The following is a 16314-nucleotide window of genomic DNA, read 5'->3' as shown; positions in this document are numbered from 1 at the left end:
ATCAGAGCGCGGGATTTGGTGGAAACTGCACCGCGAAAAAAATAATTCCTGATATTTCACTCCAATGGCATCACTACTGGTGTTTTCCTGCTGACTAGATGCGAGTTGTCAAAATAGCGAACTGGTTCAAAATCTAAACTGTTTTGATTAACTTGCTTCCCCGCCCCCCGTTTTTTTTATTTATATATTATATAAAAAAGGCACAACACCTCACTAGCATGTCCTTCTCGCCACCTGCTGCACTACACACATCAGCCAAGGGTCATTCTTGGTCATCAGCAGGAATCATTTTTACTAATTCACTTATAAATTAATGATGAGGATTACAGCTACACATCATTTTCCCAATAACTTGAGTCATCACTTATTTTATCAACGCATTAACTCAACAACTAGCTCGTAATAATTTGGGTTAAATTGCGCCAACCTGTACATTTCCAGAAATCCAAAATAGGAAGCTCATTGGAGCTCTCACATGCTTGAAGGGCAAGCTAATAAATTTATCACTCTGTAATTTGTATTTAAAAAGAAGGGTTATATTTTATGGAAATAGATCAGCGTGTGGACTTACAGCTTAATAAATGAAAAATAGATCTCTCTAAAACGTGTGTTGTAGTGGTTAATTTGAATAACCTGCCTCACCTTTCCTGGAGATACTGATAGACCTGCGCGTAGGTCCACTTCGCTCCTCCAGCGAACCCGAGTTCTGCTCCCCGTTGATGTATAGATGCCGAACCTGATGCAGCGATTGAGTGAAGGACAGAAAGACGGTCAGAAGGATGAAGAGACATGTAAACATGGTTGGATTTTGCTAGTGTACTAGTTAGTGCAAGCAGCACCTGGTGTGGTCGGACGCAGGTGGAGTTGAGGTTGGGGTAGCGAGTTGCAGGATCGATGGTGTACTGCTCAAAGTTCTTACTGAGGTTTTCTGCTGTGGTTTGAGGCAGCAGCCTGTAGATGCTTTCCCTGTCACAGAGAACACCATGAACATTACCGACAACTCCAAAATGGAGGATGTGTGCAGAGAAGAGATTTTATAGAACGCTTTACCTCCCAAGGCCTTTTTTTTTTAACTTGATGGTTTGTGACTTTTGCTAGTTTATTTCCAACCAACTGGAACATGATGGGAAGCCAATACAAGATTTAATTTCCCATGAATTCATCTCCTCACCACCATATCACTACTGCTTCTCCCCATAGCCAACAAGGGCTGTAAGGGCACCACTGAAGACATTAACAGTCCATCATCAATGTGTCTAGAGCATTTAAACTTGGTGGAGCCCATCCATCTCCAAGCTTGATCACCATATGGCTATTACAACTAAAATTGCTAAAACCACCACTTTTTTTTTTCCTTCCCCCCCCCCGATGGTCTTTTGGTCCGGTTTGGGCCATTTCTGTTTTCACAAGAACAAATTCCTTGTGTGAATGTAGTTCCTCTTGGTCCAAAAGACCAAGGTCGAGACATTTAACTCACAAGCTGAAGGAGACGTGATAAGCGGGGGGGGACTGAAACTGAGTGTCAAAGAGACTCAAAAAAGCAAAATCTACTATCTAATGGAAATATGGTAGAAGGTATCTTCCTACTGCTCTGAGAAAATGGTGATTTTGGACCAACCCCGATTCCAAAAAAGTTGGGACAAAGTACAAATTGTAAATAAAAACGGAATGCAATGATGTGGAAGTTTCAAAATTCCATATTTTATTCAGAATAGAACATAGATGACATATCAAATGTTTAAACTGAGAAAATGTATCATTTAAAGAGAAAAATTAGGTGATTTTAAATTTCATGACAACAACACATCTCAAAAAAGTTGGGACAAGGCCATGTTTACCACTGTGAGACATCCCCTTTTCTCTTTACAACAGTCTGTAAACGTCTGGGGACTGAGGAGACAAGTTGCTCAAGTTTAGGGATAGGAATGTTAACCCATTCTTGTCTAATGTAGGATTCTAGTTGCTCAACTGTCTTAGGTCTTTTTTGTCGTATCTTCCGTTTTATGATGCGCCAAATGTTTTCTATGGGTGAAAGATCTGGACTGCAGGCTGGCCAGTTCAGTACCCGGACCCTTCTTCTACGCAGCCATGATGCTGTAATTGATGCAGTATGTGGTTTGGCATTGTCATGTTGGAAAATGCAAGGTCTTCCCTGAAAGAGACGTCGTCTGGATGGGAGCATATGTTGCTCTAGAACCTGGATAGACCTTTCAGCATTGATGGTGTCTTTCCAGATGTGTAAGCTGCCCATGCCACACGCACTAATGCAACCCCATACCATCAGGGATGCAGGCTTCTGAACTGAGCGCTGATAACAACTTGGGTCGTCCTTCTCCTCTTTAGTCCGAATGACACGGCGTCCCTGATTTCCATAAAGAACTTCAAATTTTGATTCGTCTGACCACAGAACAGTTTTCCACTTTGCCACAGTCCATTTTAAATGAGCCTTGGCCCAGAGAAGACGTCTGCGCTTCTGGATCATGTTTAGATACGGCTTCTTCTTTGAACTATAGCGTTTTAGCTGGCAACGGCAGATGGCACGGTGAATTGTGTTCACAGATAATGTTCTCTGGAAATATTCCTGAGCCCATTTTGTGATTTCCAATACAGAAGCATGCCTGTATGTGATGCAGTGCCGTCTAAGGGCCCGAAGATCACGGGCACCCAGTATGGTTTTCCGGCCTTGACCCTTACGCACAGAGATTCTTCCAGATTCTCTGAATCTTTTGATGATATTATGCACTGTAGATGATGATATGTTCAAACTCTTTGCAATTTTACACTGTCGAACTCCTTTCTGATATTGCTCCACTATTTGTCGGCGCAGAATTAGGGGGATTGGTGATCCTCTTCCCATCTTTACTTCTGAGAGCCGCTGCCACTCCAAGATGCTCTTTTTATACCCAGTCATGTTAATGACCTTTTGCCAATTGGCCTAATGAGTTGCAATTTGGTCCTCCAGCTGTTCCTTTTTTGTACCTTTAACTTTTCCAGCCTCTTATTGCCTCTGTCCCAACTTTTTTGAGATGTGTTCTGTCATGAAATTTCAAATGAGCCAATATTTGGCATGAAATTTCAAAATGTCTCACTTTCAACATTTGATATGTTGTCTATGTTCTATTGTGAATACAATATCAGTTTTTGAGATTTGTAAATTATTGGATTCCATATTTATTTATAATTTGTACTTTGTCCCAACTTTTTTGGAATCGGGGTTGTAGACACACATGCTATTTATTATGACCCCCCCCCAAAAAAAGGATCAGCTATGGAGTTACTCTGACCTCTCGGACAACACCTCCAAAGGGGCTTTGCCCTGAACCCAACCCTGCACCATCCACACCGTGTCGAACGCAGCCAGGAAGCCTCGAGCACATCCTGTCCCCATCGGCCAAAAGGGCTGAGAGACAGACAACAACACATATTACACATAAGCAAAGAAAAGAAAAGAAATAAGTCTCATCACAGAACAGCAGGAATTTGTTTCATGGATTTTCCACAGCATTAAAAACAGATTAAAAAAAAAAATCCATGACCAATGAAAACGTACAATCGTATGATACACGGGGCAACTTTTTTGGGCAATGTTGCTTCGACACTTTTCCACCGAGACTGGGCAACAATTTCTATCTGAACAATTTTGATCATTTTGGGCAACTTATGATCATCCAGTGCGCTAGCAGCGAATTACACGACCACCGTTAGAGTTTACTGGTTTTCATTTAGCTAGCTTCTGTTCAATACTGCCACTTTTGCACAGTTTTTAAATCTTCATTCATTACAATTCTTGTTTTTAGCACTGCTCATGCACATTGCCATATGTAAAAGAACATTTTGTACAGTTACGTTTTTATCTGTATATTGTATAGTCGGCTTGTATAATCTTGATTTTTTTTTTAAATTCTATTTTTATGTTGTACAGTGTGTGCTTTTCTTTTCGCAAGTCTGATAACTTGCTGCTGCAACAAAATTTCCCAGCTTGGGATCATCTCATCTCATTTCGTTATCTGTAGCCACTTTATCCTGTTCTACAGGGTCGCAGGCGAGCTGGAGCCTATCCCAGCTGACTACGGGCGAAAGGCAGGGTACACCCTGGACAAGTCGCCAGGTCATCACAGGGCTGACACATAGACACAGACAACCATTCACACTCACATTCACACCTACGGTCAATTTAGAGTCACCAGTTAACCTAACCTGCATGTCTTTGGACTGTGGGGGAAACCGGAGCACCCGGAGGAAACCCACGCGGACACGGGGAGAACATGCAAACTCCGCACAGAAAGGCCCTCACCGGCCACGGGGCTCGAACCCGGACCTTCTTGCTGTGAGGCGACAGCGCTAACCACTACACCACCGTGCCACCTAGCCTAAACATAGTTCATTGATTAAAGACAGGTGGTGTTCTTTGTTAACAGCGCGCGTGCCTGAGCTCGTTAGGCGTGCGCGCAGCCCAAGGCGCGCCTTCAGGTGCACAAGCCAAGGCGCGCAGGAATGACAGTCCTGCACAAGCGCAACATGATCGCACTAGAAAGCGTGGTCAAGCTGCCAGTGTAGCTGCAGTTTTTTTAGTTGCGAATTACGAGTATTTCCTCGTGTTAATAATCTGCCATGTCAAAACAAGCAAAACTTTCCTCCTTCTTTCGACGTAAACAATTTATTATATATATTTTTTCCAGGCGGCACGGTGGTGTAGTGGTTAGTGCTGTCGCCTCACAGCAAGAAGGTCCTGGGTTCGAGCCCGGTGGCCGGCGAGGGCCTTTCTGTGTGGAGTTTGCATGTTCTCCCCGTGTCCGCGTGGGTTTCCTCCGGGTGCTCCGGTTTCCGCCACAGTCCAAAGACATGCAGGTTAGGTTAACTGGTGACTCTAAATTGACCGTAGGTGTGAATGTGAGTGTGAATGGTTGTCTGTGTCTATGTGTCAGCCCTGTGATGACCTGGCAACTTGTCCAGGGTGTACCCCGCCTTTCGCCCGTAGTCAGCTGGGATAGGCTCCAGCTTGCCTGCGACCCTGTAGAACAGCATAAAGCGGCTACAGATAATGAGATGAGAGATGAGATATTTTTTCCATCAAAGTTGCATTTTGTGGCTTCGAAGCTAAGTTTTAGTGCCGTTTCTAGAACACATCAAGAAAACGTGGAAGAAACCGCAATAATGGAAGAGCCGGTTTCTAAGCTACCTAAAAGGAGCAATGGGAATTTTTTTTTTTTTTTTGTTACATAATGTACTCAGGTTGACGGTCAGTGTGTGACCCACCACCCCCACCCCCTTTGAAAAATCCTAGCTACGCCCCATAAATGTTTCTAGAGCATTATCAGATTATTTGCATGTCAAATAAAATTATTTGCTGTAAAATGAATTACACCTGTTGCAATTTTTACTACTGGAATTTTTAAAATAGTAAAAATTCCTACTGGAATTTTTCATACCATGCTACCATCAACAAAATTTATTAAGGCTGGCCTAAATGCCGTGGTGTCGTTTCTGGCGCGTGGCATGCGGCGTCAAAGAAAGGAATAAATGTATCGTACAGTAACTGCGATGCGCGGTTCATTATTGGTTTCACAAGACGATGTAGTGATTTACTGAATTGAAATACACAACACTATACAAATCGATGGTGCAATATTATAATTCTATTCAGGTGGATTTTGTGCCCTTCCAAATATTTTGCTCAAACTCATCAGGAGCTCTGCTTTTAGGCACTGACTAAATATATACTGTACATACCGTACACACATTACCAAACTATGTCATGAGGAAATGTGACTTGGCATCCAGATGGCTCCCCCCCCCCAGCTGTGTCAGAAATCACAACCAAGTTCGTTTAAGATGACACTGATATAATGCAATGCTAAATGCATAGCTATTAGCTTCCACTGCTTGTTTGCGACATTACCCTTATACTTTCAGCGCAAATTTGGATCTCGGCTAATTGATTACATTTGGATATGATATTTCGCCAAACTGTTCGACCTGCAGTTTAAACCAAGTCAAATCATTTTATCCCCGCACCTCCAGAAGGCTATCTCCAACCAGAGCCACCAACAGCTGGTGTCCGTTCTTCTCCCTTATGAGCGCTGCGTTTTCCGACGCGTACATGCAGGTGAAGTCGAACATCGCGACGTCGGGCTGTCCGTAGTGGTTCATGGCGTAGTCCAGCGACGGCAGCTGGTAGTTGGTGCCGAAGTCAGCGGCCTCCCGGGCGTAGGAGAGCAGAGCCTCCTGACTGACGTTATCACTGTGCAGGAGTCGTTCTGTTTCAATATAGTCCTGATGGAAAAGAAAAACAAAAAGATCTGGCTTAAAGGCAATGCGTTTAACACATTATTCACACACACACACGTGGTCAGACTATTAATCAAAAAAGGTCGGGGGTCAGAATTATTTACGCAACAAACAAAAAATGATCAACACCTGATTTACTGATCATTAACGCCTCTGCAGCTGAACACAAATTAATCTTTCCTTCCATTGCTGCTTCAATCATCGTCTCTGTAGTTTTATGATTAACGTTTTCCCCCCCAAAAAAATACATTAATAAATCCAAAAATTCCATACTTTATTTACCAGTCAAAAATTTGTACACCCCTACTCTACTCATAGTTTGTTTGTTTTTTTCCCCCCATATTTTCCACACTGTAGAATACTGAAGATACCAAAACTATGAAATAACATCTGGAACATATGTACATGTTATTTACCAGCTTTGTATAAATAGGGGACCAGAGGGCCTCGGTCAGTATTTAAGGCCGGGGTCACGGTATTTCACCATACGGACCGACCTTAAGCTGGTAAATAATATATTTATTTTTTTCTTTACCAAATTCTAACAGAAAACGAGAGCGCCCGAAAGGGAAAACCGAGCCGAGCTGCCATTTTGAATCCTCATTCACGGCTGTAATGCAAATGGCTTCCTCCTCGGTATACAAGTGCACTTCCATGGCAGGGGGGGAAAAAAAAAAAAAAAAAAAAAAAAACCTACTACCCTGTCCACACTAGGGATTTTGTACCGATACGAAACTACTTTCGTACCGCAACACCTGTCCACACTAGCAACTATACCGGTACTGTAGCGGTATAACTGTATCGGTACGAAACCCACAAATGTATGGGTTTCGTACCGGTACAGTATCAGTACTGTAGCGCTTCGCTGTAGTGTGGACAGATGAAGCGGCTCTGTATCGATACAAATATAATGCGCATGCGCAAAGTCACACACCTCAATCGATGTCTTCACTGAATAAAATGGTGAAGAACGGAGATTCAGACTGTACATTGACAACAAAAAGCGCACACGTTGTTTCATCCGCCATATATTCTTGGAAGGAAGTTACTCGGTAACCACGGAAACATTTCACGTACGTGCATTTCAACTACCGTGAAAGAAAACCGCAAAGATTTCTCGCTAGTGTGGACAGATGCACTAAACTGTACCGGTATACTTTGTATCGATACAGTTATACCACTTTCATACCGGTATAAGTGTGAACACAGCATACATTTTGCCGCCTATGTACTGTAGTCCCCTATTTATACAAAATTGAGTCATTCAGGATTCAGCCATGTTTTTGCTCAACCAAAGTTCTACAGTATTATGACCTTTATATTGCATAAATAAAGGCATTTGGTGAAACTTTGAAGATGAGATTGTACTGGTTTAAAGTTTTTACCTAATGTAATATGTATTAGGATAACATGGTCCAAAATGGGCCTCATTAACTAATGAGATCAAACTATTAGCAAGTTATAGGTTTTTAGCTTTCTCCTGAAATGTTTTCTTTTATTTCTTCTTCCTCAGGGTAGTAAAACTCGCTTTCGCTGTGAACACTGTCGTTATCGCTATCCATGCTGTAAAATTAATGCTATTCTCCTGAGAAATGCTGGTAAAAATTTATAAGATTTTTGATAATCTTATAAATAAATCTTATTAAAAAAAAAAAAAAAAAAAGATAAAATGTTGCCAAAAAAAAAAAAAAAAATGCTATTATGTTTGTTGTTGTGAACGAGCGAGTCGCCAGAGGTCCGTAACCGGGGTCCGTACCGTAGGATACAGACCCGCTCTCCAGCCAATCAGAGCGCAGGATTTGGACCCCAAAAAAATAAATGGAATTGTGTTAATAAAACTAAATATATATGTTTGATATTTCAGATTTTTCAAAGTAGCCAGCTTTTACCTTGATGACGCTTTGTACAATATTGGCGTTATCTTAACCAGCTTCATGAGGGAGTCACCTGGAATGCTTTTCAATTAACAGGTGGTGTACCTCGTCAAAAGTTAATTAGCGGACGAGTTTCTTGTCTTCTTAAGCCCGGTGCACACGGGCGACTTCTCATCGCAAGCGTATTATGATTTTTGGACGCAAGTTTCCTGTCTCGGGTAGCTGTGCGTGCACATCATCTACAACCAGTGGGTGATTTGAGGAGGGGGATGCAAGTCAGGTGGAAGTCATGTGACTACTCTGTGGGCAGGGATTGGCTTAGCCTTTGGAGGTGATCGCTTTATCACAAAGACACGCACACATGGCGATATCTCTGCAACAAGTCAGCGACTGGCGATTTTTTGTCGCAGAATATCAAGCATGTTTGATACCCCGGTGTCGCAAATACCCGCACAAAAGGCAATTTTTTGCTTGCGTCAAGAAGTTGCACAACCAAGCGACGGAAAATCGCCCATGTGCGCCGGGCTGTGTGTTCGAGATCAAACAGTATTCACTGGATATGAGCAAATCATGTGCTCTGATTGGCTACTCTACTACTAGGCTATCAGCTCATATGCCATGAGTAGAGAAAAGCAAAATGGTGGAGCATGTTGCTGAACCAACCGTGGATGAAATGACTCCTCGAAAACAAAACCCTCCAAAATATGGAATAAAAAGTACTTAAATGCTAAGACATTTTTTCCCAAGAATTATTATAGCATTTTTCATAAATTGTACAAAGATATGGCAGAGCTAAAAGAACGCTTAAAGCAGTGGAAAAACAGAGTTGTGCACGCGTGACTATGTTTTGTATGGACTGTCACTTGACACTGCATTTGTATCTCCACCAACATGGCTGACATCCGGGTTTCTATTTTGCTTTCACGTCACTGCACAAATGTGCAACGAAATTTAGTTTATCATAGGAGAGCAAAGCCGCTGCGTACGTGCGCGCTGCCACTCTTGGGCACTTCAGTCCAAGGCCGTCCCATGTTAACCTAACTGCATGTCTTTGAACTGTGGGGGAAACCGGAGCACCCGGAGGAAACCCACGCAGACAGGGGGGCACAGAAAGGCCCCCATCAGCCGCTGGGCTTGAACTCGGACCTTCTTGCTGTGACGTGACAGTGTTAACCACTACGCCGCCCCTTGCAAGTCAAGGATCAGAGCCATTTTGCTCGAGAGGGGACGACGACGACGACACACCATCACATGCCCATCCCAGAAACGTCTTCTGGTACTGTGATACGGTAATGTGTCCATCATATTTGCAACACCTACACTACCGTTCAAAAGTTTGGGGTCACTTTGAAATGTCCTTATTTTTGAAAGAAAAGCGCTGTTCTTTTCAATGAAGATCACTTTAAACTAATCAGAAATCCACTCTATACATTGCTAATGTGGTAAATGACTATTCTAGCTGCAAATGTCTGGTTTTTGGTGCAATATCTCCATAGGTGTATAGAGGCCCATTTCCAGCAACTCTCACTCCAGTGTTCTAATGGTACAATGTGTTTGCTCATTGCCTCAGAAGGCTAATGGATGATTAGAAAACCCTTGTACAATCATGTTAGCACAGCTGAAAACAGTTGAGCTCTTTAGAGAAGCTATAAAACTGACCTTCCTTTGAGCAGATTGAGTTTCTGGAGCATCACATTTGTGGGGTCGATTAAATGCTCAAAATGGCCAGAAAAATGTCTCGACTATATTTTCTATTCATTTTACAACTTATGGTGGGAAATAAAAGTGTGACTTTTCATGGAAAACACAAAATTGTCTGGGTGACCCCAAACTTTTGAACGGTAGTGTAGCTGTCAAGATGTGAAGTGGTTCCATTATGTGAAGAGATCAGGCAGCCTGTGCACCTGGATGATGAGGACCATCAAGAGGAGGAAAGTTCAGCTGTTTGGGCACGTGTGTAGAATGAAGGACGACCGGTTGTCGAAGATAATCAAGCTAGGTATGGTTGATGGACGCAACAGAAAGGGGCAGCCTAGACAGGCGTGGATCGATGATGTCAGGTGATGAGACCACACAAGCTCGAGAACAGTGGAGGGCAATGGTAAACGTCAAAAAAAAAAGACGCACCAATGGGTTTTTTCGAGCCCATGGACTACTGACTAACTGCTGTTGATTGCGTGCGTATGGAAAAAGCACAGCAGATGGACTCTCGAGTGGCCTTCCTGATAGAGTTTCAATCAGTAAAGGAACATCCTCATCACCCTCTAATCCTCTCTGCGTAAATCGTCCCAGAGGCATGAGAGAAACCTGGGGTCAGATTTACACACACGCACAGCTGTAGTAAATGATTCGTCCCTGAGGGGAGACTAATAAAGTGTGGCCAGAGATGCCGCAAGTCCCAATGCTCTAATCCTGTACAAACCAGAAGCACACACGCACGCAATTTGCTAAACAAAGCCGCTCATACACATACACTACCGTTCAAAAGTTTGGGGTCACCCAGACAATTTTGTGTTTTCCATGAAAAGTCACACTTTTATTTACCACCATAAGTTGTAAAATGAATAGAAAATATAGTCAAGACATTTTTTCTGGCCATTTTGAGCATTTAATCGACCCCACAAATGTGATGCTCCAGAAAGTCAATCTGCTCAAAGGAAGGTCAGTTTTATAGCTTCTCTAAAGAGCTCAACTGTTTTCAGCTGTGCTAACATGATTGTACAAGGGTTTTCTAATCATCCATTAGCCTTCTGAAGCAATGAGCAAACACATTGTACCATTAGAACACTGGAGTGAGAGTTGCTGGAAATGGGCCTCTATACACCTATGGAGATATTGCACCAAAAACCAGACATTTGCAGCTAGAATAGTCATTTACCACATTAGCAATGTATAGAGTGGATTTCTGATTAGTTTAAAGTGATCTTCATTGAAACGAACAGTGCTTTTCTTTCAAAAATAAGGACATTTCAAAGTGACCCCAAACTTTTGAACTGTAGTGTACGTATATCTCTCAGCAGAAGTGCGGTCTAAATTAAAATATCCACTTACGTTAATAATAACACCTTTATCCAGCAAACTCTGTTTCTTCGCAGTCATGACGAAGTAGTGCGTGTTGTCCTTGTAGTATACAATATTCTCCAAATCAATCCCTGTTTTAAAAGAAACAACCTTTACTTTGTCTATTCATAGAGATGATGGGTTTATAAATGTGGGATATAAACTGAAGGTAAGAAAACAGACATCTTGACTCATGCTCTGGACTTTAGCACTAGATCATTTCCTGTCTAATTATCTCTTGGATGTGAGCACTATTTAAAAAAAAAAAAAAAACTTGATACACAAGACCACATACTTGAAGGGTTCATTAAAGTAGACGATAAAATCATTAACCCTCATTTGATCAGAAATGATGGTCAGATCTCAAGTCAGACAATTCACCCGTCTGTTTATAATAATGACAAATGTATCATGTAGTACATAAACATTTTGGTTTTTTTCGTACAAGCTGAAGAACAGGACAGATTTTAAGTGATTAAATAACTCAAGGACGAGAACTTGCCCGTCTCGTCCTTAAGCTCAAGGAAGAACTTCTGGTTGAAGATGAAAGCCACGCCGCTGATTTCCTCCACCTTGGCCTCCGCTGTGGTGTTGCGGTTCACAAAGTTGGCTGTGATGGCGATGGCCAGCTTGCCTCGAAATTCCTTCCTTTTGAAACCTGAGCCAAGAAGCAACAGCAAAAAAAAAAAAGGCAGCAGCAGAATTAGAAGGGGGGGGGGGGGGGGGGGAATATGGAGAAACAAGAGTGCTCCGAAGGCACAATATCCCCCGCTGGCAACTCTGGTAAAATGCAACTGAATTGAACAAAATTGCAATATGCGCATTACCGACATACAACAAAGAATCCTGTCAAGTTTCGTGAAATTCCTCCAAAAATTGAGAGAGGAGTTGATTTCAGAAGGCGAGTACCCTTCCTGGGACGGACGGACGTCACCATGACATAATCCCCCTTCGGGCCTTTCAAAAATTACGAGGGAAGTTGATTTCAGAAAGCAAGCACACCTTGATGAAATTGCCAAACGTACAAGTTTGTTAATAATCAAGCGCATAACTCTGGGAAAATTTGCCCAAATTAAACGAAATTTCAATCTGCGTATAACGGTCATATAACAAAGCCTTCTACCAAGTTTGGTGAAATTCCTCCACAAATTGTGAGAGGAGATGATTTCAGAAGAACGTCCGCCCTCATGAAATTGTCAAAGTTATTTAATCAAGGGTCAAAACTGTGGGAAAATTTTCACAAACGAAATTAAATCGCAATCTGCGTATTACCGTCATATAACAAGGCCTTTTACCAAGCTTCGAGAAATCCGTCCAAAAATTGTGAGGGGGTTGATGTCAGAAGGCGAGCACACCTTCATGAAATTGTCAAATCATAGTTTTGTTAATGAAGGGCTGCAACTCTGGTAAAATGTGGCCCAAATGAACAAAATTACAATATGCGTATTACCGACATAACAATGCCTCGTCAAGTTTCGTGAAATTCCTCCAAAAATTGAGAGAGGAGTTGATTTCAGAAGGTGAGTATCCTTTCCAGGACAGACGGATGGACATCACCACGACGTAATCCCCCTTCGGGCCTTTTGGCCAGCGAGAGATTAATTTAAAAAAAAAAAAAAAAACACAAAAACAAAAAGACCCCGTAGACCATGTCCTGGCCTTGCCAAAAGCACACAGAGCCCAGAAAGACCATTTAGAAAATGGATTTCTGGTCCGGAACGCCGGTTTGTATTTGGATGCGCGTCCTGAATCATTTTATAGACATTCAGGGCCACTGGAAATCCTGGTGGGGCGGGGCTTCACGAACATGGGTGGGAATTATTCAAATGCGGTAAAACTCCGTTAAATCATTAGAGACCGAATCTTTGGCTGGGGGGAGGGGGAATGCTAATCTTACATCATGTAGCTTTAATATATGTTAAAATACTTGTGAAAATGGCTTGTACACTTCCTTAAACTTTTAAATCATAACACTAGGGGGAACATATAAAAAAAAAATAAAGGATTTTAAAAACACATCGAGTTAAATATTTTTAGAAACAATTTGTATATTTAAAACACAAATCAAACTGGCATGCAGCTCTAAACAAACAAGAAACCGGTCGCGCAGTGGTTAGTACTTGCGCCTCATCGCAAGAAGGTTCTGGGTTTGAACCTCTAGGTTCTGCGGTTTCCTCCCACAGTCCAGAGACACCAAGTTTCCCATCGGTGTGAACACGAGTGTGAATTATTTGTTCATCTCAGTGTCAGTCCTGTGATCGACTGGTGACCTACCCAGGGTGAACCCCGCCTCTCGCCTGAAGTCAGCTGGGGTTGGCTTATGGATAAGTGGTATAGAGAATGAATGGATGGATGTTCAGCAGAACTGAGAAGTTGTTTCATGTGTCGACGGTGATGCTTCAGACACACCAACCCCACAGACGTTCCTTCCCTACCGAGTGGGAGAGTTAAAGACTAAACCAGGATGCTTTAAAGAGCTTAATTACAGGTCACCATCAGCCTACCGGTTTAATCTATCAAACCTTCACAAACGGTTACGTATCAGACTGCCATTTCCTGCAGTGAGTGGAGCAGCCAGACGGATGAGGACATGGCACTGATCCGATACAAAAACAAACGCCCCACCACAACCCACACAGCGGATTGGATCTCATCTCATCTCATTATCTGTAGCCGCTTTATCCTTCTACAGGGTTGCAGGCGAGCTGGAGCCTATCCCAGCTGACTACGGGCGAAAGGCGGGGTACACCCTGGACAAGTCGCCAGGTAATCACAGGGCTGACACATAGACACAGACAACCATTCACACTCACATTCACACCTACGGTCAATTTAGAGTCACCAGTTAACCTAACCTGCATGTCTTTGGACTGTGGGGGAAACCGGAGCACCCGGAGGAAACCCATGCGGACACGGGGAGAACATGCAAACTCCGCACAGAAAGGCCCTCGCCGCCCACGGGGCTCGAACCCGGACCTTCTTGCTGTGAGGCGACAGTGCTAACCACTACACGCTGTGGTATAAGATGAATTAAAAAAAAACACCAGATAAAAATAAATTTTCCTCTAACAGCATGCTCCGTGATCTTTCCTAACTTGCATACCATGATGACAACAGGCCTTTTTTTTTTTTAAATCACTTCCACATTTTGGCAAACATGCACCTCGACCATCACATCACATCACATCACATGCTGCATTTATAAAGTCTTTTACAAGAGGAATAATTAAACCATTCGATTACATTAAATGACCTTGACCTGTAGTGACGTGAATCTTCTCCGTCATCTCCACACGTCCATCCATCCTTGAACACAAAGTTTTGCTGCTTCGGCAGTTCCTCTTTCCATCGGAGCAGATTAATCGCTCACATATTTCCGAAGAGGAGACCTTCTCAAATTCCCAGAACAGGCACTAAACGCCGTGAGGTGAGAAACTGCGATACGATTTGACAGCTCTTTCATCTCCAACTGGATCAAAACGAGTAACCCTTTCAATCCTGAGCTCTCATTTTGTGGTTTTTGGAATTTCCTTAAAATCCTCCACAAACGCATCCAAGCATAGATCTGTGTTTATGTCGGAAGGAAACGCACGTGAAATCCGAGAGCTACTTCCTGTACTGTGTGGGTTAATGTAATTGAGAACTGCAAATATATTACAGATTTAACTGTTAAGTTCTGCAAATGACATTCTATTTTAAGTGGACTGTTAAGTGCACAGTGTCTGGATGAGCAAAGCCGAGTTGAGACCGCTTGCACTCTGATATGACTGATGAGAGAGCGTGTAATCTTTCTTTTTGAGAACTTCACCCTGACTTGTTAGATTCCAGTAGCAGGAGAGGCTCATAATGACTTTCGACTGGTCAGGAAGTGCTTATTTTACGGAATATGAGCACATGTCGCTCACCGTTTAGCGTGCTTCTTCGTCCGTCTGCTCCTATTAACACATTGAACTCGTAGTCAGAGATGGGGTGACCAGCGGGATGCAGTTCGGCTCTCCATCCCAGCCCTGCAACACACACACACAATGTACATATAAATGCCATTATTCTATCCACATTCACTGGATACAAGCAATTGCGTGCTCCGATTGGCTACTCTACTACTAGGATATCTGCTCATAAACAGACGGCGATACCGAGGAATTTGAAATCACAGCAGGCATGCTGCAGGGAGATACTCTTGCGCTTTTTCTTTTTGTGATGGTGCTTGATTATGCTCTTCGGAAGGCTATTTGTGGCAGAGAATCCAACCTCGGGTTTATGTTCACACCAAGACACTCTTGTAGACACCCAGAAAAGGTAATCACGGACTTGGACTTCGCCGACGACAGTGTGTTGCTATCCAAATGATGCCCATCGGGCTTGTTCTAAATGACAAGACCAAGGTGATGTCTTACAAAATGTTACATCTCCAGCACCTCTCTCCACAAACAATGGGACGGTGCTTGAAGTAGTAAAGGATTTCAAGTATAGTGATGCTTGAAAGTTCGTGAACCCTTTAGAATTGTCTACATTTCTACATAAATATGACCTAAAACAACATCAGATTTTCACCCAAGTCCTAAAAGTAGATAAAGAGAACCCAGTTCAACAAATGAGACAAAAATATTATACTTGGTCATTTATTTATTGAGGGAACCTCTATGATTAGCAGTTAATTTGAAGGTGAAATTAGAGTCAGGTGTGAGTGGGCACCCTGTTTTATTTAAAGAACAGGGATCTATCAAAGTCTGATCTTCACAACACATGTTTGTGGAAGTGTATCATGGCACAAACAAAGGAGATTTCTGAGGACCTCAGAAAAAGTGTTGTTGATGCTCATCAGGCTGGAAAAGGTTACAAAATCATCTCTAAAGAGTTTGGACTCCACCAATCCACAGTCAGATAGATTGTGTACAAATGGAGGAAATTCAAGACCATTGTTACCCTCCCCAGGAGTGGTCAACCAACAAAGATCACTCCAAGAGCAAGGCATGTAATAGTTGGCGAGGTCACAAAGGACCCCAGGGTAACTTCTAAGCAACTGAAGGCCTCTCTCACATTGGCTAATGTTCATGAGTCCACCATCAGAACACTGAACAATGGTGTACTG

General features: G+C 42.7%; 1 protein-coding gene across 6 annotated transcripts in view; it reads right to left on the bottom strand.

Annotated features, from left to right (window-relative positions):
• mical2b (microtubule associated monooxygenase, calponin and LIM domain containing 2b) overlaps nt 1-16314 on the bottom strand; it is a 235187-nt gene that overhangs the window by 158916 nt on the left and 59957 nt on the right. For all 6 annotated transcript variants that reach the window (XM_060928315.1, XM_060928310.1, XM_060928312.1 and 3 more), the window contains exons 5-11: nt 15128-15229; nt 11725-11880; nt 11214-11314; nt 6016-6273; nt 3285-3400; nt 840-966; nt 643-736 (exon numbers count right to left, since the gene is read on the bottom strand). In XM_060928315.1, the coding sequence (XP_060784298.1) occupies nt 643-736; nt 840-966; nt 3285-3400; nt 6016-6273; nt 11214-11314; nt 11725-11880; nt 15128-15229 (954 nt within the window). The remainder of the gene's footprint in view (nt 1-642; nt 737-839; nt 967-3284; nt 3401-6015; nt 6274-11213; nt 11315-11724; nt 11881-15127; nt 15230-16314) is intronic.

Source organism: Neoarius graeffei, chromosome 8, assembly GCF_027579695.1.
Source record: "Neoarius graeffei isolate fNeoGra1 chromosome 8, fNeoGra1.pri, whole genome shotgun sequence".
Taxonomy (NCBI): Eukaryota; Metazoa; Chordata; class Actinopteri; order Siluriformes; family Ariidae; genus Neoarius; species Neoarius graeffei.
The sequence above is the reverse complement of the archived record's forward strand: the minus strand, read 5'-3'. Positions and strand labels throughout refer to the sequence as shown.